The 23,162-nt window shown below is 49.4% G+C and overlaps 1 protein-coding gene across 2 annotated transcripts in view; it reads left to right on the top strand.

Annotated features, from left to right (window-relative positions):
- Positions 1 to 23,162, top strand: part of APLF (aprataxin and PNKP like factor) — a 122,154-nt gene that overhangs the window by 54,155 nt on the left and 44,837 nt on the right. For both annotated transcript variants that reach the window (XM_039529481.1, XM_039529480.1), the window contains one exon: positions 4,906 to 5,309. In XM_039529481.1, the coding sequence (XP_039385415.1) occupies positions 4,906 to 5,309 (404 nt within the window). The remainder of the gene's footprint in view (positions 1 to 4,905; positions 5,310 to 23,162) is intronic.

The following is a 23,162-nucleotide window of genomic DNA, read 5'->3' on the forward strand; positions in this document are numbered from 1 at the left end:
TGGGGCTCCTGGAGCTGCTTATCTAAAAAATAAACACAGCTACTGTTTGCTGTGAATGAGGCAGGCAGGGGGATGAATGTCCACAGCTAGTGTTTGCTTGAGGAGAGAAACAGCACGGCAGAGGGAGGGGAGGAGGAGGAGGGAGTCCGTCAGAGCAGCTGCTTATCTGGTCTGAAGGCTATTTGCATTTAAGAGTGAATGAGGGGTGGGGGAAGTGGTCGGAATTTGCAAGGCAGGGAGCTGACACAGTGTCGGCTCCAAAAATCCACTCTCTCTCTCTCCCCAACACTCCCTGTCACACTCTACCCCACCCTCTTTTGAAAAACACGTTGCAGCCACTTGAATACTGGGATAGCTGCCCATAATGCACCACTCCCAACACCGCTGCAAATGTGGCCACACTCCAGCGCTGGTAGCTGTCAGTTTGGCCACACTCCAGCGCTTTCTCTACACAGCTATACGAAGACAGCTTTAACTCCCAGCGCTGCACACCTGCAAGTGTAGCCAAGCCCATCGTGGGCCTGTCAAAGATTTTTTTTTAACTATGCATTTTCAGCCCTTAAACTACACTGTGATCAGTTTACACTGTGAACACTGCCCACGTTATTTTACCTTTAATGTGTTTACCTTGGAATGAGCTCATCATCAAGAGCTTAAACCTTATGGATTGTTTCTTGTTTCTTGATGTAAAAATATTCAGTTTGCCAGTCTTAGTATTTTAAATGTGGACTTAGAAGTGTTAACAACACCCTCTGGTGAGGAGAAAGATCGCATGGAGCATTCCTTATAACGGGGGTCAGCAACCTATGGCAGGCACATGAGCTGATTCTTGATGGCACGAGGTGCGGGCTGAGCCGCTCAGCCCGCTGCCGCTCTGGGGTTCCCACTGCTGGCCCCTTGCCAGTCGGGGTCCTGCCGTCGGTCCCACTCAGCACCTGCAGCTAGCCTGGGTGAAGGAACCCCAGACTGTCAGTGGGCTGAGACCCCAGTTGGCAGGAGCCAGCGGCCAAAACCCCAGACCGGGGAGGGCTGAGCTGCTCTGTTGCTGCTTTGGAATTCCCGCTGCTGACTCCTTGCCAGCCAGGGTCCCGCCGCCAGTCCCACTCAGCGCCCGCCGCTGCCTGAGTGAAGGAACCCCAGACTGGCAGTGGGCTGAGACCCCGGCTGGCAGGAGCCAGCGGCCAACATCCCAGAGCTGGGGCAGGCTGAGCCGCTCAGTCGCTGCTCTGGGGTTCTGGCTGCTGGCCCCTTGCCAGCCAGGGTCCCTGTCGCAACCCTAGTCACCTTGCTTCCTGTTGGAGTTCCAGCACAGGCCCCCTGCCAGACACTGTCTAGGCCTCCGGCCCTGCTCAGCCCTATCAGCCGCTATCTCCACTCGCCTCAGCTGCCGATCTGGGGTTCCAGCTGGTTAACAACTGATCACTCAGAAGCTGTTAAGATCTGCATTTTAATTTAATTTTAAATAAAGCTTCTGAAACATTTTGAAAACCTTGTTTACTTTACATATAACAGTAGTTTGGTTATATATTATAGACTTAGAGAGAGACCGTCTAAAAAACGTTAAAATGTATTACCAGCACATGAAGCCTTATATTAGAGTGTAAATATGAAGATTCGGCACACCACTGCTGAAAGGTTGCCGCCTCTGCCTTATAAGGACCACCAGGCCTAGTGGAAAAGTTAGTTCCTTAGTGCTGTCGGAGAATTACAACAGAAAGTCCCTTCTCTTTAAATAGAGAGTAAATGGTTGAAAATGTACTGTCAAAGTACAACCTCTGCATTAGGCAGAGAAGACATGGCTTATACTCTCCCAGGACTTGAAAAATTAACCATGCACCTACCAATTGGAGAATGAAGCCTATTATCCAGACAGAACCAATCCTTGGAAGTGAAATTTCACTCTGCTATAGTAAGTTTGGAAATTATGTGTACGTACCTTGAGCTCTGTATTTATGTAACAATTTGAAAAGGCCTTTCAATATTAATTTAAAATATTAATGTAACCCTATCAATATTAACTTAAAACATTACATTTTACAACACCTTAAAGCTAGGGCTGCCAGCTTTGGTTGGACTAATTCCTGGAGGTTTCATCACATGACATAATCTTCAATTAAAGATTAATCTTTAATTCGTGGAGACTCCCGGACAATCCTGGAGGGTTGACAACCCTACTTAAAGCATGCATGGGGCTTCACAGGCATGAGACAAAGACACCAAGGAGCTTATAATGTAAGGGCCTGCTCCTATAAATGTTTACTGCAATATATGGTGCTTAACATGGTAAGCTTCCCTACTGAGTAGTGTACCCTAAAAAGTACACTTTCCTCATGACAAATTATATAGTGAGTGAGTTATAGGGTTGATAATGGAACTCTGGTTGCAGCTCTAAATATGAAGCTGTACTGAGTGGTTCCATATTCAAATATCAGAGGGGTAACCATGTTAGTCTGGATCTGTAAAAGCAGCAGAGAGTCCTGTGGCACCTTATAGAGTAACAGATGTATTGGAGCTTGAGCTATCGTGCATGCATCCGACAAAGTGGGTATTCACCCACGAAAACTCATGCTCCAATACGACTGTTAGTCTATAAGGTGCCACGGGTCGGATTTTTGCTGTTTTTCCATATTCAAAGTATCTTTTAATTATCTTTAAATCAAACACAGCATGACCAGTTTTCTTCAGACTTTGCAGAAAAAAATTAGCTGGTTGAATGCCATTCTGCAATTAATTCATTTTTTCAAACAAGGAAACACTAATTACTTGATAAGCCATAAAATCCTGGTGCTTCAGCCTCAGAGCATTATTCCTCTATTACCATACTTAGCTAAGGGGAAAAATCTCATATAGGGTTGAAGTATAGAAGTATCTCTGATTCAGTCTAAGCTGCAGCCAGCCAACAGATCGCGCACATTTGACCCGATTGCCATGACCATTACAAGTAACAAAACTGTTGTCCATAACTTTACTTAACTGCTCTTTTCTTCGGTGAGACTACTGTGCTTGGAAGTAAGTGTTTGTAGCTTAATTAGACATAATATAGACAAAGGAATGGATGAAGGGTTGCTGTGGGGGAAAAATCATACAAGATAGAGGGGGAAGTTAGTTGGGCCATTCAGTCAATCTCCCTGCCAATGCAGGATTATTACCTAGTGCATTTTTTGTGTTTTGTGCAGTCTAAAGGGCATGCAGAGAAGTGCCAGCAGCCGGCTGCTTCCGGGAGCAGTATGGGGCCACGGCATGCTGGCAACCTACCTGAGCCCTGCTGCGCCGCTGGCTGGGAGCTGCCTGTAGTAAACGCCTCCCGGCCAGAGCCTGCACCTTGAACCCCCACCTGCACCCTAACCCCTCTGCACCCAAACTCCCTCCCAGAACCCGCACCCTCTCCTGCACCTTCTGTTTTTGCATGAATTATTTTATTAGGTGGCACTGCAGTGGAGGGGTAGAATTTGAAAATTTCATTAATATAGTAGAAATGTGCAGCCCATGATGACTTACTAAAATTTGTGGAGTGGTCTCCCTGCGAAAACTATTGCCCAACCCTACTATACAGTATATCTAATTGTCAGGAAGGCTTACTTGATATTGAATAAATTGTATCCCACTAATACCATTAAAAGAACAGGAGTACTTGTGACACCTTAGAGACTAACACATTTATTTGAGCATAAGCTTTCGTGGGCTACAGCCCACTTCATCGGATGCATAGACTGGAACATACAGCATACAGAGAACACGAAAAGGTGGAAGTAGCCATATCAGCTGTAAGAGGCCAATCAACTGAGATGAGCTATCATCAGCAAGAGAAAAAAAACTTTTTAAGTGGTAATCGAGATGACCCATAGAAGGTGTGAGGATACTTAACATAGGGAAATAGATTCAATTAGTGTAATGGCCCAACCATTCCCAGTCTCTGTTCAAACCTAAGTTAATTGTATCTAATTTGCATATTAATTGAAGTTCAGCAGTGTCTCGTTGGAGTCTGTTTTTGAAGTTTTTTTGTTGTAAAATTGCCACCTTCAAGTCTGTCACTGAGTGGCTAGAGAGGTTGAAGTGTTCTGCCACTTGTTTTTGAATGTTATGATTCCTGATGTCTGATTTGCATCCATTTATTCTTTTGCGTAGAGACTGTCTGGTTTGGCCAGTGTATATGGCAGAGGGGCATTGCTGGCACGTGATGGCATATATCACATTGGTAGATGTGCAGGTGAGCGAGCCCTTGATGGTGTGGCTGATGTTATTAGGTCCTATGATGGTGTCACTTGAATAGGTATGTGGACAGAGTTGGCATCGGGCTTTGTTGCAAGTATAGGTTCCTGGGTTAGTGCTTATGTTGTATGGTGTGCGGTTGGAAAGAAATTGCCAAAATCTACATGAATTTGCAAATTGTTTTGATTTGACCTGAATCTGCATTTTGGACTGAAGGAAGTTTCAGCCCAAAAATTTTGCCCAGCTCTAGTCTCAGATAGTAAATAAGGGAGCACATGCCTTATAGAAAGGATCTTACACAAGTTATTGAGATAGAGGATATACTATGTGTATACGTATGTGTGTGTTTATATCTGAGAGAGACCTCACAAAATTAAAAGGAAGAATTTGTTAGCCAAAGATTCCAGCTCTGACCAGAATAGCTTTTGACAAACTCTAATCTGTTTCTTGATAAAAGTAGAGTCCTGAACTCAAGCTTCTGATTTTAATTTTATTATAAACACAGAATTTTTTTTTAAATCGTACTTGATTGTATCATCTCCTCTGTAAGAACATATTTCCTGAATGCTTATGATGACAGAATCTGAAACCTGCCTACATTAAGAAGTACATTTTACTCCATGAGTGGTCCATAGAACTATTTGCACAGTAAGGCACTCTAAAGATTGTTGTGATCTTTTATTTTCTGTTTCACAGGATGCATCAAGAATACCTCTTGCCAGGGCTATGAGGAAAGTGGAAGAGAATTATAACAAGACTGTCTCACAAAAGATTGAAAGTTCTGTGGAGAAAAGTGATTGTCAGCTCCACAGCAAGAGGCCTGAACACAGGCTAGATGCAAAAAGCCAACTCTCCTCTGACACAAATAAAATGAATGAAAGGGAAAACAAAGACGAGGTTATCCATTCTGCAAGCCAACAGACTCACCAGGACAAGCCATCCCACTCTCATGTTCCCCTAGCTGAGACTCAAGAGCTTGATTTAAATCAGGATCCTGAAACTGAAGGTTTTAACTCAGCCAGAAGCACAGATGCTCTACAGAGTTCTAAACAAACCAAGCAGAAGAGGACACCCTGCATGTATGGGTCAGGTTGCTACAGGTAAAGTGGAATTGTAAATAAGCTAGATTCAAATTACTGTTAGCAAGTCACTACTTACCCCAAATGGGAGATAATGGTAGAATCATGAGTCTCCTTTTTTAAAATATTGTAAGCAAAGGATTAGAAAAGATCAAATAGAGTAGCAATCTTTTTAGAAACATAAAAAGGGATATTCTGGAAATGTTACTGACCAATCAATATAACCTCAGCAGGGGGTGAAATAGTTCAGCAAATTAGAGACCACAGTTCAATAAGCAATAGAACAGCTTGCACCAGGCAGTTACGAGTACAGTAGAGAAAAGAAATGGAATTGGATAGAATGGCCAGCATGTGTGTATTTTATTAACAAAGATTTTATGAGAAATTGTGATTTTATGTATGTGCATTTATTGAAGCAATTGCATGTTCTATCTTCTCCCAACAGTTAATTCTTCTTCAAGTAATGTCCCTATGGGTACTCCACTCTAGGTGTGCTTATGCACCCTGCCAGAGATTTCTCATAGCCCTGTCTGTTCAGCCTGCGCATGCGTGGTAGTCAGCTTAGTGCACGTGGCATTGTTATATAGCCCTCAGTTGCTTTCCAACCGCCTCAGCCCGAGAAGGATCTGTAGCAGTTGTTCCCATTGAGGTTACCTCAACTGTGTCCCAGTTTTTATTCTAGTTCGTAGTATCAGTGTAATTAGTTAGTAAGTAGTAGTAGCTTTGGCTTTCTAGTTTAAAAATAATTATTTACAGTAACTCCTTGCTTAACGTTGTAGTTATGTTCCTGAAAAATACGACTTTAAGCAAAGCGATGTTAAGCTAATCCAGTTTCCCCATAAGAATTAATGTAAATGAGGAGGTTAGGTTCCAGGGAAATTTTTTGATTGTGAAGCTTGGTTGAGGTGGTGAAGTCAGAGGGTGGGATATTTCCCAGGAAATGCCTTACTGCTAAATGATGAACTAGCAATTGGCTGAGCCATCCAGGGTTAACTCGTTAATGTAGCCTCACACTCTACCAGGCAACACTAATGGAGGGTGGGGAGACAGCATGGCAAACAGAGACACAACCTGTATGTGTGAGAGAGATGCAATTTCCCCTTTAAGTACGTTGACCCCACTCTAAGTATACTGCCTTATTAAGTAGATCAGCAAGCTGAGATGGCAGCTGCTGCCAGGAAGCTTCCTCCATCCTGAGCCCTGTCATGTGTCCCCCCGCTCTATGGATGATGGGGTAAGCGGGGGGGAGGGGGACACCTGACATTAGCTCCCCTCTTCCCTCCCCCACACAGCAAGCAGGAAGTTCCGGGGACAAGCTCCAAGGCAGAGGGCAGGAGCAGCACATGGCAGTGGGGGGAGGGACAGCTGAACTGCTGGCAGTTGATAGCCTGCTGGGCGGCTGCCGCACAGGGAACTTAGGGGAATGGGGAGCTGATAGGCGGGTTGCCGGTCCACCCTGGGTCCAAGCCCTCACCAGCTAGCTGCAATGGGCTGCTCTTCCTACAAGCAGGCGGCTGCCAAACGACATTGTAAGGGAGCATTGCGCAGCTTTAAATGAGCATGTTCTGTAATTGATCAGCAACGTAACAATGAAACAACATTAACTGGGATGACTAAGTGAGGAGTTACTGTATTTATTTTCATATCTATCATATAGATATTACTTAGTAGATAGTTCTTGTTCACTGGGAGGTTATCATATGCCCAGTACTCCCAGTTTCAAACGTTGATCTGTCATGCCAAGAAGCAGTCCTGGTAACCAACAGGCACTCCTGGTGCATCTGTTGTCTTGGGGAATTGCACGTTGTTCTGTCTGGCATTAAAATCTAGAGCCAGAAATAACAGGGAGATCAAACTTCCTCTCCACATGATGGAGAGCTCTCTGTGCCCGGCTTTTGACCGAAGCCAAGGGTCTTCTCTCCTCAGAGATCTCCGAGCAAGTCTGCTGCCTCCACTATCTCTGAGCCACACTCCTCGAGGACATCGAAGAGGAAGACCCAAGGTTCCTCTCATAAATCTTCCAAAGACCATGCTCAGAGTTCTCCAGGTCAGGAATCTACCTCAAAAAAGCCATTGTCATTAGTACTGAAGTGGCTGAAGACACATCTGATCTCCAGTCCAGTACCCATGAGGCTGCTTGTTCCTCAGGTATCGAGGGCACTGCTAGACCAAAAACCAGCAAAACCTCAGGCTTGGAAAGAACATCAGTACTGTCAGCAGACCAAGGTGGCAAGAAGAGTTCTTCCTCTGCTGCCTCGGTACTGAAGAAGCCTGCTCAGGCTTCTACTGCACTTCCCTTGGAGTGACCGAGACTCACTGTATTTTCAGCTCCCTTGGCCACTATTACCTCAGTGCAGACCACAGACTCAGTACAGCAGAAGTTTTTGTTTTCCCTGGGACCTGGCTGTATCTGAGATGCTAGAATCTCTGCTTTTCGGCTTCAGCATATTTTCAGTACCAAGATCGCCGGAAATTCACCTAATACCAATAGTTTCACCTCATTTCTCTAGGTGCTCCATCATTCTATAGTGAGTTTAAGGAAGAGGATTCTGATGAAGACCTTGCCCCAGTTTCCCAAATATTGGTCCAGGGCTCTCCTCCTCATCCTTATAGAGACCCCTTTCCAGAAGTCTCTGAGCCTATGACCACTTGTGGCCCAAGGTTGCAGCTGCCATCTTGCTTGTTTGAACACCCATGGGTGCCCCCTCCTATACCACCACCTTGGCTATACAGGGATCCTTAGGTGGCCTATTGCCAGCAATTTACTAGGACTTCAGGCATCACCCATCGGAGAGAGAGGCAGCCTTCATTGCCTGCCCTGTCTGGGAGTCCTGATTCTCAAGAAGAAATCTCTGAGAAGCTGTAAGTTAGAGCCCATGAAGAGGTCTCTCCCCCAGCCAACATCTCCGGATGAAGCAGTTTTGCCTCCACCTCCATCCTTGGTAGATGATTTTGAGCAGTTCTTCTTCGAGTGATTGCTCCTATGCATTCCAGTTAGGGTGTGCGCGCCGCGCAGTTTTGCCTCCACCTCCATCCTTGGTAGATGATTTTGAGCAGTTTCAGGATCTGGTCAAGGGAACTGATGACTCTCCCTGAAGATACCTCTCGAGGAAGTTAAAGAACCTCTTCATAAGCTGCTTGACATCCTCCATAAAGCTTCACCTGCCTGCATAGCCTTAACTGTCAATGAGGCCTTTCTGGACCCTGCAAAGATCGTTCAACACATCTGAGCTTCAGTCCCACCTACACACAAAAGAGTGGATAAGAAATACTACATTCCAGCAAAGGACTGAGTTTTTATTTTCTCATCGCTTTTCTAATTCTTTGGTGGTTAATGTAGTTAACAAATGTGGAAGGCAGCATCATGCTAAATCCATGCCCCATGACAAAGATCATAAGCGTCTAGACCTACTTGGTAGAAAAGCTTATTTGTCAGACTTCTGACAATTTAGAATCGTGAACTACAAGGCGTTAGTGGTGAAATATAATCATATAAATTACACCAAACTCAACTCTTTTGTTGACCACCTACTGGCGGAGCATGGAGAGCAATTCCAGGCAATTATTGGGTAAGGCCACCTGCTTGACAGAACATCACCACAAGCAGCTCTTTTGATGCTGTTGATACTGCCACGTGTTTGATTTCTGCAGTGGCAGTTCTGAGAAGGGCTTCCTGGCTCCAGCTCTCCAGATTTCCTAAAGAGGTTCTTAATACAGTGGAAGTCCTCCCTTTTGTTGGGTCTAAACTTTCTGCAGATAGCACAGATTATTCTTCTTCGAGTGATTGCTCCTATGCATTCCAGTTAGGTGTGCGCGTCGTGCGGCATGCCATTTAACTTTTTAGCAACTTTTCGGGGCAAGCCGGCTGGCGCGCGCGCCGCGGTATGGCCGCTGACCTGTGCCTGCCCTCCCCCGTCCAGCCGGCCGGCCCCTCTTCTTCTGCTCCCCGGGCCAGTTGGAACTGTGGAGTGCTCCCTCCACTACCTAGCCTCTCAGCTAAAGGTTTTTATATAGTTAGGTTTAGAAGGTTAGTTAGTTAGTTAGTTTAGTTAGTTTAGTTTTAGTTTAGGGTAGTGGTAAGGGTCCTCCTTTCCCCCTCCTCTCATGCCCACCCCGCGCGGGCCCTAAGCCCCTGGCTCCTCCCGATGCCTCCTATGCCTGCCAGAGGGGACCCATACGGCCCCTGGCGCCTGTCGCTGTTGCTCAGGCTCCTCGCGCGCTGCAGGCGATTCCAAGTCGCGGGACAAATCACATTTCGCCGCAGCCTCATGGAGACGCGGACGCAGCTCCTCCCGCCGCGCGCGTGTACCGAGCACAGCACCCGGAGTGGCCGCGCCCGGCGCAGCACGCCGCACTCGCCGGCCGCCCGCAGCCAGCACCAGCGCGCCAGCCCCCCGAGCAGCGCCTCACAGCCCGCGAGGAAGCGCAGGCTGGCAAAGGGCTCGCTCTAAGTGCCTGGGAGGACCTAAGCGCAGGCTATTGCGCCAGCCATGACTTCCAGCCGCGTGTCGATCCGCGCGGCGGGCGCCGGACCGCGCGTCGACTCGCGGCGCAGCGCCGCCGCGGGCGCCGCGCGCTCGCCCCGCGCCCCGCCCGTCCGCGCCGCCAGCGCCGCCGGGCCGTCATCGCGTGAGCGCGTGAGCGCGGCACGCCGTGGCTGATCCCAGCTCCGGTGCGCGGCACGCGGCCGGCCCCCAGGGCACCGATGCAAAGCCCGGGCGATGACCCGGACGCGGCGATCCGGACGGGGCCGGCCGCCGCATGATCGTCCGCGCGCCGCACCCGTGCCCGCGCACCGGCGCCGGCCGGCCCGTCGCCAGCAGCGCCGATCACCGGTACCGGTCGCGCCCGGTCAGCCGTCCCTCGCACCCGATCACGGTCGCGGCAGCCCGAGTCGATCGCCCGCCGAGCGGGTCCCGACGCGGCTCCGCCCGAGTCCCGTTCCCGCCGATCCCTCCGCGTCGACCTCCGGCACGGACTCCGCCGGCACTCGCGCACTCCGACTGAGCGCCCGCTGGTGAGGCGGGGCCGTCACCGGCCCGGTCCCCTCACCCACACCACGGCACACACACCCCTGCCGTCGCCGCCGGGCCGGGCGGGCGCCCACCCAGGTCAATCCGTCAGCGCCAGCACCTCCCCGTGCACATCCGCCCAGTGCCCTCGGCACGGACGCCACAGCACCCGGCCCGCGCACTGACTCCTGCGGATCTCCTTCACTCAGCACAGGCAAGGGGGCTTCCCTGGCGCTGGGCTCAGTTGGTCGTTGCGGGCGGGGTTCGAGAGCCTTCGTCTGAGGCTCTCGACGCGTCCCCGAGTTCCACTCCGGGCCGGTCCTTTTCTCCACCCGGTCCTCCCTCCGTTCCACCGCCCAGCTGTCCAGCATGCAGCACGGGCGGTGGGTCCTCAGCGCAGTTCACAGTCCTCCATCGCAGGGCTTGTCCTCATCGCCCTCCCCATTCGCCCGTGACCAGTGCTTCCAGCCAGCTTGTTCAGCCCCATTGACCTGAAGGCCCACCAGAGGCTGCCGAGCCGGGTAGCGACAGCCATGAGGGCCCATCCCCCGGACAGCAGGAGGGCGAGCGGGGATTCATAAGCAGGTGGTGCGGCTCCCGCGCGACGCTCCCGATGTACGCGCCTCACGGCGCGCGCACCGTGCGGCGTGCAGGAGCCACGGGCTACAAGTATCTCCATCCATCCCCGCACGCTCTGGCACCACTCTCAGTTCCCTCCCCCCCTCCGAGAGGGACTCTATATACCCACCCCGACCCCTGGGCTTCGCGCACCCAGTGATTAACGACCGAGAGACGCTCCAACCCGCAGCTCCTGCCTGCTGCGCGCCGCACCGTGCATGGACACCCAGTCGCTAAGGCGCAAGGCGTCTGCCAGGACAGGCGCGGGCAGATGCGCTCTGGCGCACCTGGCTCCTGGCGGCGCCATTGCTAACCAGGGGGGTCGGCTGCTCCCTGGGGCCAGCCCTTGCCGACCCCCCGCCGTTCCTGTGGCTCCTGAGCCAAGGCTGGCCGATCATCCCTCGCCCTCCATCACACCTCGAGCTTCTCCGCGTCATCGGAGTCTCCACCCCCTCCTCGCACGCCGCTCGCCGGACGGCTGCAGAGGCCACGGTGCGGCTGCCGTCAATGCGCGCGAGCCGCTGATCACTTGCCTGGGATGCTGCCTTCCAATACGCTCGACACGCGGGCTGACAGGCTCCGCTCTGCGCGCCGCGCCGCATCCGTCCTCTCGCGGCCGCAACCGCGCGCCCCAGCGCAGGCAAGCTCCGCGGCAACCACCCGCCCTTCTACCAGCAATGCTATCCGAACGGCCCTCAGCGCCGCCGTGCCAAAATACGGCCCGGCGCTTCAAGCAATCATCGCCTGCCCCGGGGCGCGGCTTCCCCGGCCCCTGCTGCCAAGCAGCCATCCTCCCGGCCCTCTCAGGCCCACCCCTCTTTCCCCTGATCCTTCCGCCAATTTTCCCTACTGCCTTGCCTTCTTCTTCGAATCGGTCCCAGTCACATTTGTTCCCTCTTTCCCAGCCCCCCACCCGGTGGGCCCTCTGAACAGATTTTCTTACATCCCGCCACTGCACCTTGTTTCTGTGGACCTTCTCCTCCCCCCTCAAAGTTGTCTTCAGGAGGTTCTGCCTGCTTTCCTGTGGTGCCAGAGAAGGGGTGAAGCAGGGGCTCTCTTACAGACTGGGCAGGGTCTGTTGGTCGACAGTGCCATAGAAGGGGAAGCTCCTCCATCCCCCTGAACTCTGTTCCTCTCAAGTAAGTGCCTGTTACAGAGGGCGCCTTGGGCACCTTGGCCCCTCCTTCTCCTCTCTGATCCTTCCGACAGACTGTCGCCCATGATCGTTGATCCCACATATTGGACCCTACCTCCATGTCGGTTGATCTACTCTTTGTATCCGTTACCTCCGGTTGTTCGCCTCAGCCGCCTGCCCAGGCACACCAGTTCCGCGGTGTCCTTACACCGTGGTTACCGCGGTTGTCCCAATGGAGGGCTCATCTTCACGCGGCCGAGCGCTTTGCGCATCCCAGATACTCACTGGTTCGTCCTCCACAGGCCGTGGTGGGCGGCCCTCGCTGTCTCGTGCTCCTCCTCTGCGCGGCCTGCCGTGTCCTGATTCCTTTGCTCCTCCACCCTCGTGCGAGGGCTTTGATTCCGTCCGATGATGTTGGCCAGGAGCCTGCCTACGGCGATTCCATCATCAGACGATCTCCTCCATCGTTCGGCCGCGCGATTCTTCCATCAGCACGGGACGCCCTGCCTCCCGCTCCTGGGCCATCGACCATCATGACGCCTCCTGGGCCACATGGCTCTCCTGCCTTCCTCCGCCTCGCGGCTGCCGCCGCTGCGCCCGCCCGCCCCGTTCCACCGGCTACGCCCGTCGCCCATTCCCGCCACCGCGCCGAACACTCGGCGCTCCAGCCGGTCGTCGCGTGCGACAGGCCCGCCGACGGAGTCCCGCTCAGCCTCTCCTCCCGTCACCTCCTGACCCTCGCCGCTCTTTGCTGTCGCCTGTCTTCGGCCGGCACCTTCGACTCCACCTCGCAAGGCCTCTGCCGTGCTCGCCGCTCTCGCTTCAATCAGATCGATCTCCTCATGGGCGAGCTCGCCTCGCACTTCCGGCTCGCTCAAGGCGCGCCCGCGCCTCCCGGTGTCGCCACAGAGTGGCCACAATGCAAATGTTCACGGCATTTAGAAGGCAGATGCAGCCTGCGCCCCCTCCTCCGTCCCGTAATCGGCGAGCTCTGGCCGAGCCGTCTCAGCAATGTGCCATCTCACTCCATTCACCCCCTTCTTCCCTCACTCAGGGGCAGCTTCACCTGGAGACTCCTCTGGCTCCCACTCCTCCTCCACTCCCCCAGTCCCCCGGACGCCCACCTTCGTCACGGGTGCAGAGTTGGTGGGGTTTCCCCCAGACCTCAGGTCCCCCCCAGAGAACCTCAAGTGCCCTGTGTCCCGGCGGCTCATACCCAGGCGGCCTGTCGGCCTGGAATCAGGCCACTATTACACCCTGCTCTCCACGCCCTGCCGTCCGCGCTCCGCTCCCTCCCGAGTGCTCCGCTCGCTTCTCTGAGGGAGGAGCACACGAGCGTCCTGAAGCTGCCTGGCCGAGGCAGCACTGGTACACCCTGCCGGCCTCTGGCCGCCTCACTCCCATCCCACCCTGCTGCGGTGGTCCTCCCTCATCGCATGGACCGCAGAGACTCCGCCATCTGAACCTGCAGTCCTCCGGAGCCTACCCCTTCCCGACTGAGTGACAACCGCCCAGCGGGGACTGTTCCGTGGCAGTTCAGCAAGTCTACTCTGGTACTGCAAGCCTTCCACTCGCTCCACCTATCTGGTGAAGAGTTCCGATTCGCCCCCTGGTCGTGAGAGATCAGCAAGGCTCCTCCAATCTGTCCCTATCCCTACCATCCTGGACCTATTCCTCCTGGTACGCCTGCACCAGTCCTCTCTCTCTCTCTTGAGAGTTCACCCTTTGGCAGTGTCCGCCTGCGTCCATCTCCCCTGGGGTGGTCCATCTCTTCTCTAACCAGATGGAAGTCCACCTTCAGCCTGGACCCTTCCCCGTGCCGGTGCCCGGGCTCCCCCCTTCTGGGATTTTACACCGCCTGCGGCCACTTTGATGTGGGTCCTCCTTTCGAGCCCTTAGTCCCTGCTCTGCCTCCTGGTAAGATCCTCTCCTCAGCCATCTCAGCGAGGCAGTGAGGCCCTGTCGCCGCTCTGCGACGGAGTGTCCGCTCCCACACCGTCTTCTCTCCAGGACAAGGTGCGGCCCACACACCACCGGGCTTCCCAGGCCGTGTCGCCCTTCCACTTCCCCTCAAACGTTCCAACCTTCCACCTCAACCTTTCTTCCCTTGGGTGTCGTGCAGACGGAGCAAAGCCTGAGGACGGACTCCCGAGCAACTGTTCCTTTGCGCAGCGCGCTCCAGCGCAAGGGCGGCCCGCCTCGCTACGGCGAGGCGCCGCCGCTCCCGCATGAACTGACCTGGCCGCAGCATTCCGACTCCTCCGGGTCACTGTTTCGCCACCTCCTGCCACGAGCGCTTGCTGCTACACCATGCCGCCTCACACGTCGCCGCCCGGCCTGCCTCGTCGGGGCTCTGCGGACCACCCGCGCCGCCTCCAGGACATCTGGCCACACCCACCTGGTCTTCACCGCACACCTCGCACAGCTACCGCCAGAGCATCTGTCAGCCGAGATGACGCAGCAGTCCGCTCCGGGCGAGGCTGCACCTCGGCCGTCCCGCTCCACTCTCACCCTTCCGCCGGCTTGCATTCACACCTTTGTGGAATGCCAGAAATAGGACCGAAGAAGAAAGGACGAGAACCCACCTGAAGTAGGGCGCCATTGAAGGGCGCTATCGGGCTTACTCTCTCCAGACCTCAGACCGGCCCGAGCCTTCCCCGCGCCGGGGTACCGGGACGGAAACGCTATAAGACGGGCCGCATGCGCGCCAACCGCGGCGCCCCGGCCGGCCGGCCGGGTTTCTCTGTGCACGTAAAAGAACTCCAGGGCTACTTTGCATTCTCTTGGGATTTCTACACCTGCCTACAAAAGAATGTTTAGCAAGTCCCAGACAGCTGAGAGATCCCATACTGCCCAGTTCCCAACCTCCCAGAAGTGGTATGAACCACATCAGAAAAGAGAGAAATTCCAGAGAAGGAAACCATCCACTGCTCAGCTTTGACTTCTCACCCTTTCATCTCCAAACAGTAATTTTGATGGACTGGTCCAGCATCTGAATTAACATCCTCGTCCTTACCAGCTGTACCAATTTACCTGGCTTCCTCCCTTTGGCACCTGCCTTTACCACTTCAGGCAGGCTTGGAGTCTATCACTACAGATAAGTGGGTTTTGGAGGTCATCTCCACAGGGTACATCATCCACTTTTTTACTCTTCCATCAACCAACACCTCTTTTTGTTATACCAATATAATAAAAACCAGCAGGATCTTATTAAGACGGATAAGGCAAAGATGCCACATTTATTGCAAATATAATAATAAAACAAAAGATAAAAGTAAACAACGTTGTTTGACTACTTGTTCCTATCACTACTTATCCCTTATACACACACACACACACACACACACACACACACACACACACACACACACACACACACACACACATATATTCATTCACACAATCATTCATTCAGGTTCTGTATATGTGTTATAGTTACCAGCCTAGAAGTTGCTCATGCCAAGTTACAGGCCAGGTATCTTGGTCATGAGGATGGAGCCGAGTCTGTGTCAGATGCACCTGATGCTCCTGGAGGTTGGCAGCAGAACCAGAGACTCAAAGTCCTCAGTCTTTAGAGTCCATACTTATAGGAATTAATTCCTATGTTAGTCTATGGGAGCTGTTTCATCCTGCTGTTGCTGACTCAATCAGCAGATGGCACATTCCTGGTGGCGCCACACTATCCAAAGTTTGTGTTTCTCATCCTTCCAGGTGTTGGGGTGGATCCCAGTTTACCCTCCGGGGGTTGTCTGGTGGTCCACTTGACACATTCTTCGGCCGATGGATACTCCCTTTCTAGGCTGGCGCCTCTCAAACCATTCATGTACATCAAGCATTCATCAACATACATTCCATATCTTAACCATATTTTAATTTACTGTCTCCACCACTTTCAGAGTGTGTGCTAATTTACAATGAAGTGCAAGTCACTTAACAGCGTATGGCGTTTGTTTACATTGTATCAATTACAGCTTAAGGCTCACAGTGTTCACTTTAAGAACAAAGTCAATTAACTTGTTTGTAAGTTTTACATAGTAATAAAGTTTCTTTCACAGGACAGATACGATCAATGGTTTCTACCGACAGGAGCTTACAAGTTTTAACAGAAGAACTAAAAGATTTTTGTACTTGGTGAAACTGGGGGGTCACTGTCACTTGGGGGAATCACTGTTAGTACCTTCTTTAATATCTCTACATATTCCATCCCTCACAAGAACTTGCTTCGTCAAGAAATAGACTCTCTCCTACATGTGGGTGCTACAAAACAGTTCCCATGCAGCACAGAGGAAAGGGGATATGTTCCAGGTTCATTCTAGTAACAAAAATAATGGCCATTGGATACCCACCACATATTCTATATTTGCTAAACAAGAGCTGTGCCCTGCTCCAGAGGCAGTCTGGGTCACTGATCCTGGGGATATGCCTTTCACCTTCATTCGTTGTCGGATCTACTGTATGCATTCCCATCAATTCCTCAAATAGCCAAAGTTCTACTCAAAATAAAAAAGAACAAACCCAGAGTTATCCTAATAGTCTTGACCTGTCCCAGACAAACATAGTTTACTTACCTGTTACAGCTGACCATTTGCTCACCGATCACTCTCCAGGCCACTACTCATCAAGATCCTTCACCCCAATCTCCTTGAGTGCTTTGTCTCAAAACATGGTTGATAGATGGTTCTCGGGATTAGAGACAACTTGATCAAAGGAGGTACATACTTTCAAGATTTGTCTATTGGTGTGACCTCAAACATATTCCATTGATGACCTCATTGCTGCCAGCTATACTGGACTATATCCCAACACTAAAAAGTTTGGGGCTATTGCTGAGCTCCATTAGAGTCCATCTGGCAGCCATCATTGCTTTCCATTCTTAAACAGAGGGTTGTTCCGAAATCTCTTTCCACCAGTCAAAAATCCTGCCACCATTTGAACCATCACTCCTCCATTTATCAATGAAAACTGCATTCCTGACAGCCATCATGTCATCAAGCCCCCCTTTTTACAGTATTTTTAAAGGACAAGATCATGTTGTGATCATGCCCCAAATTTTTACCTAAAGTCTCTGAGTTCCATATTAACCATCCCATTCACCTGCCAGTCTTCCTCTATAAGCCTCACTTAGATAAACAAGAGGGACTGTTGCACACCCTTAATGTCAAGAGAGCCCTAGCCTTCTATCTGGTTAGGACTAAACCCTTCAGAAAGATTCCCTAATTGTTTCTCGCTCACAGATATATCAAAAGGGTCTGCTATCTCTAATCAAAGGCTTTCCAGGTGCATCTCTGACTGGATTAATTCAAGCACCCATTTCTCAAAACCTGGAACTATATAAAGCTTCTACGTGGGCATATATGCATACATTTGCGGAATACTGTGCAATAACTTATGACTGCTTTCAGTATTGTGTCCTCCACCTCAGAGGGAACTGCTCAGTAGTCACCTAAAGTGAAGCTCCCATAGGGACACACATCTCGAAGAACCACAGTTACTGCACAAGTCTTTTCATACTTGCAATGCAGAACTTAGAAACTCTACACCATCCCCGCTCTCCTTATCTCTTCTGCAGTACTGAGTCAAGGAGGACTAGCTCTGCAGAGTGGTTTCTTTGGCCTCCCTCTTCCTCTTTTTGCCCAGCAGGATCTGGAGTTCCACGTGTTCCTTTATCCCCAGTGCCACCTGCCTTATAGTGCCTTAAAAATCGCCCCATAGAGTTGCTTTTTGTCCTCTACTTCCCTTTGCCCTGCATAGACTTTTACAATAGCAAAAGGCTTGTCCAGCCATGAGTATTGCTAAGTCAGACAATAAAGTTGAACTGTGTAAAGTACTTTAAAAAAATGAGTTAATACTTTACACTTTTGGAGATGAATAATAAGATAAGGTGATAAGTAACAGCATGGATTTGTCAAGAACAAATCGTGTCAAACCAACCTGATAGCTTTTTTTGACAGGTAACAAGCCTTGTGGATGCGGGGAAGCGGTAGACATGGTATATCTTGACTTTAGTAAGGCTTTTGATACTGTCTCGGATGATCTTCTCATAAACAAACTAAGAAAATGCAACCTAGATGGAGCTACTATAAGGTGGGTGCAAAACTGGTTGGAAAACCATTCCTAGAGAGTAGTTATCAGTGGTTCACAGTCATGCTGGAAGGACATAACGAGTGGGGTCCCACAGGCATCAGTTCTGGGTCCTGTTCTGTTCAATATCTTCATCAGTGATTTAGATAAAGGCATAGAGAGTAAAGTTTGTGGATGATAAACTGGGAGAGGTTGCAAGTGGTTTGGAGGATAGTATTAAAATTCAAAATGATCTGGACAAACTGGAGAAAGGGTCTGAAGTAAATAAGATGAAATTCAATAAGGACAAATGCAAAGTACTCCATTTAGGAAGGAACAATCAGTTGCACGCATACAAAATGGGAAATGACTGTCTAGGAAGCAGTACTGCACAAAGGATCTGGGGGTCAGTGGACCACAAGCTAAATATAAGTCAACAGTGTAACACAGTTGCAAAAAAAGCTAACATAATTCTGGGATGTATTAGCAGGAGTGTTGTAAGCAAGACACTCTACTCTGCACTGATTAGGCCTCAACTGGAGTATTGTGTCCAGTTCTGGGTGCCACATTTCAGGAAAGTTGTGGACAAATTGGAGAAAGTCCAGAGAAGAGCAATTAAAATGATTAACTGTCTAGAAAACATGACCTATGAGGGAAGATTGAAAAAATTGGGTTTGTTTAGTCTGGAAAAGAGAAGACTTGAGAGGGGAGATAACAGTTTTCAAGTACGTAAAAGGTTGTTACAAGGAGGAGGGAAAAAAATTATTCTTCTTAAAAACTTCCTAACTGTCAGGGTGGTTAAGCACTGGAATAAATTGCCTAGGGAGTTTCTGGAATCTCCATCATTGGAGATTTTTAAGAGCAGGTTAGACAAACACCTAGATAGTACTTAGTCCTACCATGAGTGCAGGGACTGGACTAGATGACCTCTCAAGGTCCCTTCCAGTCCTATGATTCTAGAGCCTATAGTCAGGAACAAGTATTGCTAATAACTTTAGTAAATAGGACAGTTCTCTTCCAATACAGTCTATGCAAAAGTTTAAGGAGATTTAACTATGAGGAAAGTTTGAAGGGGTTGTAACCAACCATATTTGAGCTTGAGATGCAAAGAAATTTTAGTCACAAGCAAATTTGAAATCAGGGTTTATGATTCAGGACAGGGGACGGTTGGGGTTGGAGGAAATTTTCTCCAGGCATATTTCACTTTGGAGCAAAGGATAAAGGGGAGCCAATCAAAGTTTTGCATACATAAAATCGTATGTAGGTAAAACAGAATAGAGTACAAAAATATGACCGAAAGATCATAAACTTGCCTTAAAATGTTATGATTATCTTTTCCTGACCTGATTAAGAGCTCTGTGTAGCTTGAAAGCTTGTCTCTTCCACCAACAGAAGTGGGGCCTATAAAAATATATTACCTTTTCCCTCTGTCTCTACATGCTAATAAGTCAGTCTTAGCTGCATTTGTTTGTGGGGTTGTGGCAGGGAGGAGGTTGAGACAGGATTTTACAGAATGATGAATGATCATGTTGAAAGAACAATGGAGGCATACAAGAGAGGGTATCTTGACTCCACTCGCATAGTCAGTAATGACTTATTGCCGTGTTTCCGTTTTCCCTGAGGACGTCCATAAGAAAATGTGGGTTAAGATACAGAATTATAATATGATTTTTGTTGAATTAACAAAAATAATTACTAACACCATAGTTTTAAAATCTTTATTGGTAAATCTGTCTGGTGGCAATTCATATTAATTCATATTCTCTTTATTGGCAACTCGTGTGTTTTAGTCCTTTCAATTTGTCTATCCTAAAATAGACTTTCTGTTCTTGGCAATGATTGTCGGAAGCCATTAGCTTTGTAAGGCCTGGTCTACACTAGGCGTTTAAACGTTTTTAGGAGAAAAAACCCGATTTAACACACACCCACACTACAGAGAAGCTTTATATCAGTATAAAGGGCTCTCTAACTGCAATCTGTACCTCCCTAACGAGAGGAGTAGCATCTCGCTCGGGTATTATCGGATTGGGATTGGATTGTGATCGATGCAGATCGTTGGTATTCATCCGGCGCTGCACTCCATGCCACAGTGCTCCTGACAGCAATCAGCAATCTGAACCAGGCCAGGTAGACAGGAAAAGCCCCTTTTAAATATTTTTTTTTTGATTTCGCGTTGCCCAGCGTGGAGCTCCAGCAGATGCAGTGAAAAAGTTAAAAAAAAAAAAAAAGAAAGAGAGCTCCCGTGATGGATGATCGCGGACGTGATCGCTGGCAAGGGGCAGCAAATATCAGACTCAGCGCGCTGAATCGAAATTCAAAAAAAAAAAAAAAAAAAAAAATAGACAGACAGATGCCATAGCAGGCGCACTGCTGCATGATGCCAAAGAACGAAAGCCAAAGAAAAGAAAATGACTCATCATGGACAGGACTCCCTGCATCCCCCAGTTCCCCCAGTCTCGAAAAGCATTTGCATTCTGGGCTGAGCTCCAAATGCTTCTAGGGTCAAACAGTGTCACAGTGGGTCAGGGCATGCACTAGGCAATTCACGCCCCCCCCACCCCAGAAGTGAAAGAAAAAACAAACTCTTCTTGACTCTTTAACATGTCACCCTATCTTTGAACTGAATGCAGCAGAGACCCCCAGCTGCAGCACAATCAACACAATTGCTTTGCATCATCTTGGCTTGTGCATGATGGTGCAATATGGTCTGGTATCTCATGTATCTGTTACATGGAGCAGCACATGGACAAGTGCAAAAGGACTGGTACTGATGCTGATCGCTGGTCAAAGGTGAGGTCAATCAAGGTGCCTGGTCCTAATTTCTTGTGGCTGATGTAGATAATAATCATAGTAATCAAGCAACACTGAGCTGTGCTGTGCTGAGCTCATTCATAATGTAAAAGATAAATTTCCCTTGCCCCTGAGAGGATGCTGGGACCTGGATCCACACTCTCTTCCACTCCCCTCTGCACCCCACTCATGTGTCACATCCTGCTACCCACCAGTTTCCTCACAAGTCAGTGTCTGCATCTCATTCTAACAAGTCAGTGTCTTATCACACAAGTCACACAACAATGCTACAACAGCAGTGGAAGGCAATGGGAAGAACGGAATCAACAAGGAGGTGCACCCAGGTGCACAGGAGCAGCCCTGTGCTTATGCAGGCATATGTGACAGGCAGTCTGTGATCTTCTGAGCAGCTGGACTGCTCTCTGCTTCACTGATACAGTTTTTCTCTAGTACACTTGCTAGACTGACTTACATTTTAGATTCTATTTTTATCTACCAAAGAGGGACCAATTTTAAGGGAGCCCAGAAATGAGTCATTCCTGGCAGCAACTTTACAGAGGGTGCTGGTGCATAGCAAAGGATTATGATGGTAATAGATGGTATACTTATTAAGGACTTATAGCATGGTAGCATGGTATGGGTGCTATGGTATGCATCTCTGCTATCTGTGGAAAGCAAAAGCCTCTGCTGTGTAGCGCTGCTGCTGACTGCTGAAAGGCGCTGCTGTTGGCGCATCTGAGGACAGCTACAAAAAAGCAAAAGGCAAAACACAAAAAAGGCTTGGCCAGGGCCTGGCAGGGCTCTCTCACATGCCAGGTGCTTCATGCGAATGCTTGTTTGCCGCAGCGCTCCCAGCGGAAGGTTCGCACTGACATTTCCGGCGAGATTTTCCAAGGATCTTTTGCGGGATCTCAGGCGCACTGGGATTCAATGGGGAAACACTGCGGGGAGGAGCTGCGGAAACTATGGATAGTACGAAGGTTAGCCACAGTGCGTGGTACGCAAATCGACGCGACGCCCGCCTTAGTGCCGATTGGACACCTCGGATTTGTGCAAGTTGTGCGCGAGACAGGGAATACTAGTCACAAAGTGATGCATAACGAAAATCTTGTGCTTGTGGACAAGAGTTTCATGTATTGGAAGCTGCAGCTTCAACTTACTTTAGAAGACACTAAGAAAGTGAACATGAATCATCCTTACCCTACTTGTTTACAGCTGGAGAAATAATTTTGTAGCTTTGGTCATCATGTTAAAAGAAATTTTTTAAATCATTAAGAATGCTGGTTGATTGGGGATTTGTGTATGCACGTGAGGGTGACTGAGTGTTTAGGTAAATAAGTGTGAATGGGAAGCCGTTGGTTATGTACAACACAACATACGGTTCTAATAGGTGAGGTGCCATTATCACAAGGCATATGGGTGGGTGGCTCAAATTGATCTGCAGAGAGCAACAGATGTGCTTGAATTGGTCCTGTTTTCTAATGCTTGTTGTCACCTTCCTTTCCAACGGACCTATCTTCTTCACTGACCAATATCTTGCTCAAGCAAAATGTCAGATGTATTTTTCTCCTTTTCTTCCTTTTAAAAGAAAAAGACCTTGATCCCCTTTTTGAGAAGTTAGCTTTGGGGACTGTGGATAAAAATCTCTCAGCCACTACTAAACGTCTGTATGCATTCGCCTGGTATGTTTCACAGCTTATAACAAAAACGTTTCTAAATTGGCAGTGGTTACACCACCACTTCTTCAGAAAAGACAAGCATCTCGTATGAGTTTAGGAGACAACAAGCTTGTTGAAATTCTTTTGCCCCCAGTTGTAAGTCCTGCTACTGCTGATACTTGTTTTGCCCTTTCAATCGTTGCTTCTAAATTATATAAGGTGAATTCTGACTTACAACAAGCTAGTGCTTGTGCAATTGAGCTTTTCCATGACTAGTTATTCCCTTAAATCCTCCTCTTCCATAGAGGCAACAGTGCCTCTTTTCAGACTTCATGAGTGTTCCTACAGTTAGTTATGTCTCTTCATTCACTGTTCTCCACTTCAGCAGTAGTTGAAGGCCTTGAGAGCTTCACTTTCAATCTGGCAAACTTCTGCCTGTTTGTTGAGTGTGACCTTGGAATATTAACACAAAGCCAATTAAAATAGCATTCAACCTTCTAATCCATATGTACTAAGTTTACAGTAACCAGCAGATCCTTCTAAGAAATCCTGGGCCACAGGTGAACTTTTTGCAAACATAATGGTTCTTCCCTATTATGTG

Source organism: Mauremys reevesii, linkage group 3 (genome assembly GCF_016161935.1).
Source record: "Mauremys reevesii isolate NIE-2019 linkage group 3, ASM1616193v1, whole genome shotgun sequence".
NCBI lineage: Eukaryota > Metazoa > Chordata > Testudines > Geoemydidae > Mauremys > Mauremys reevesii.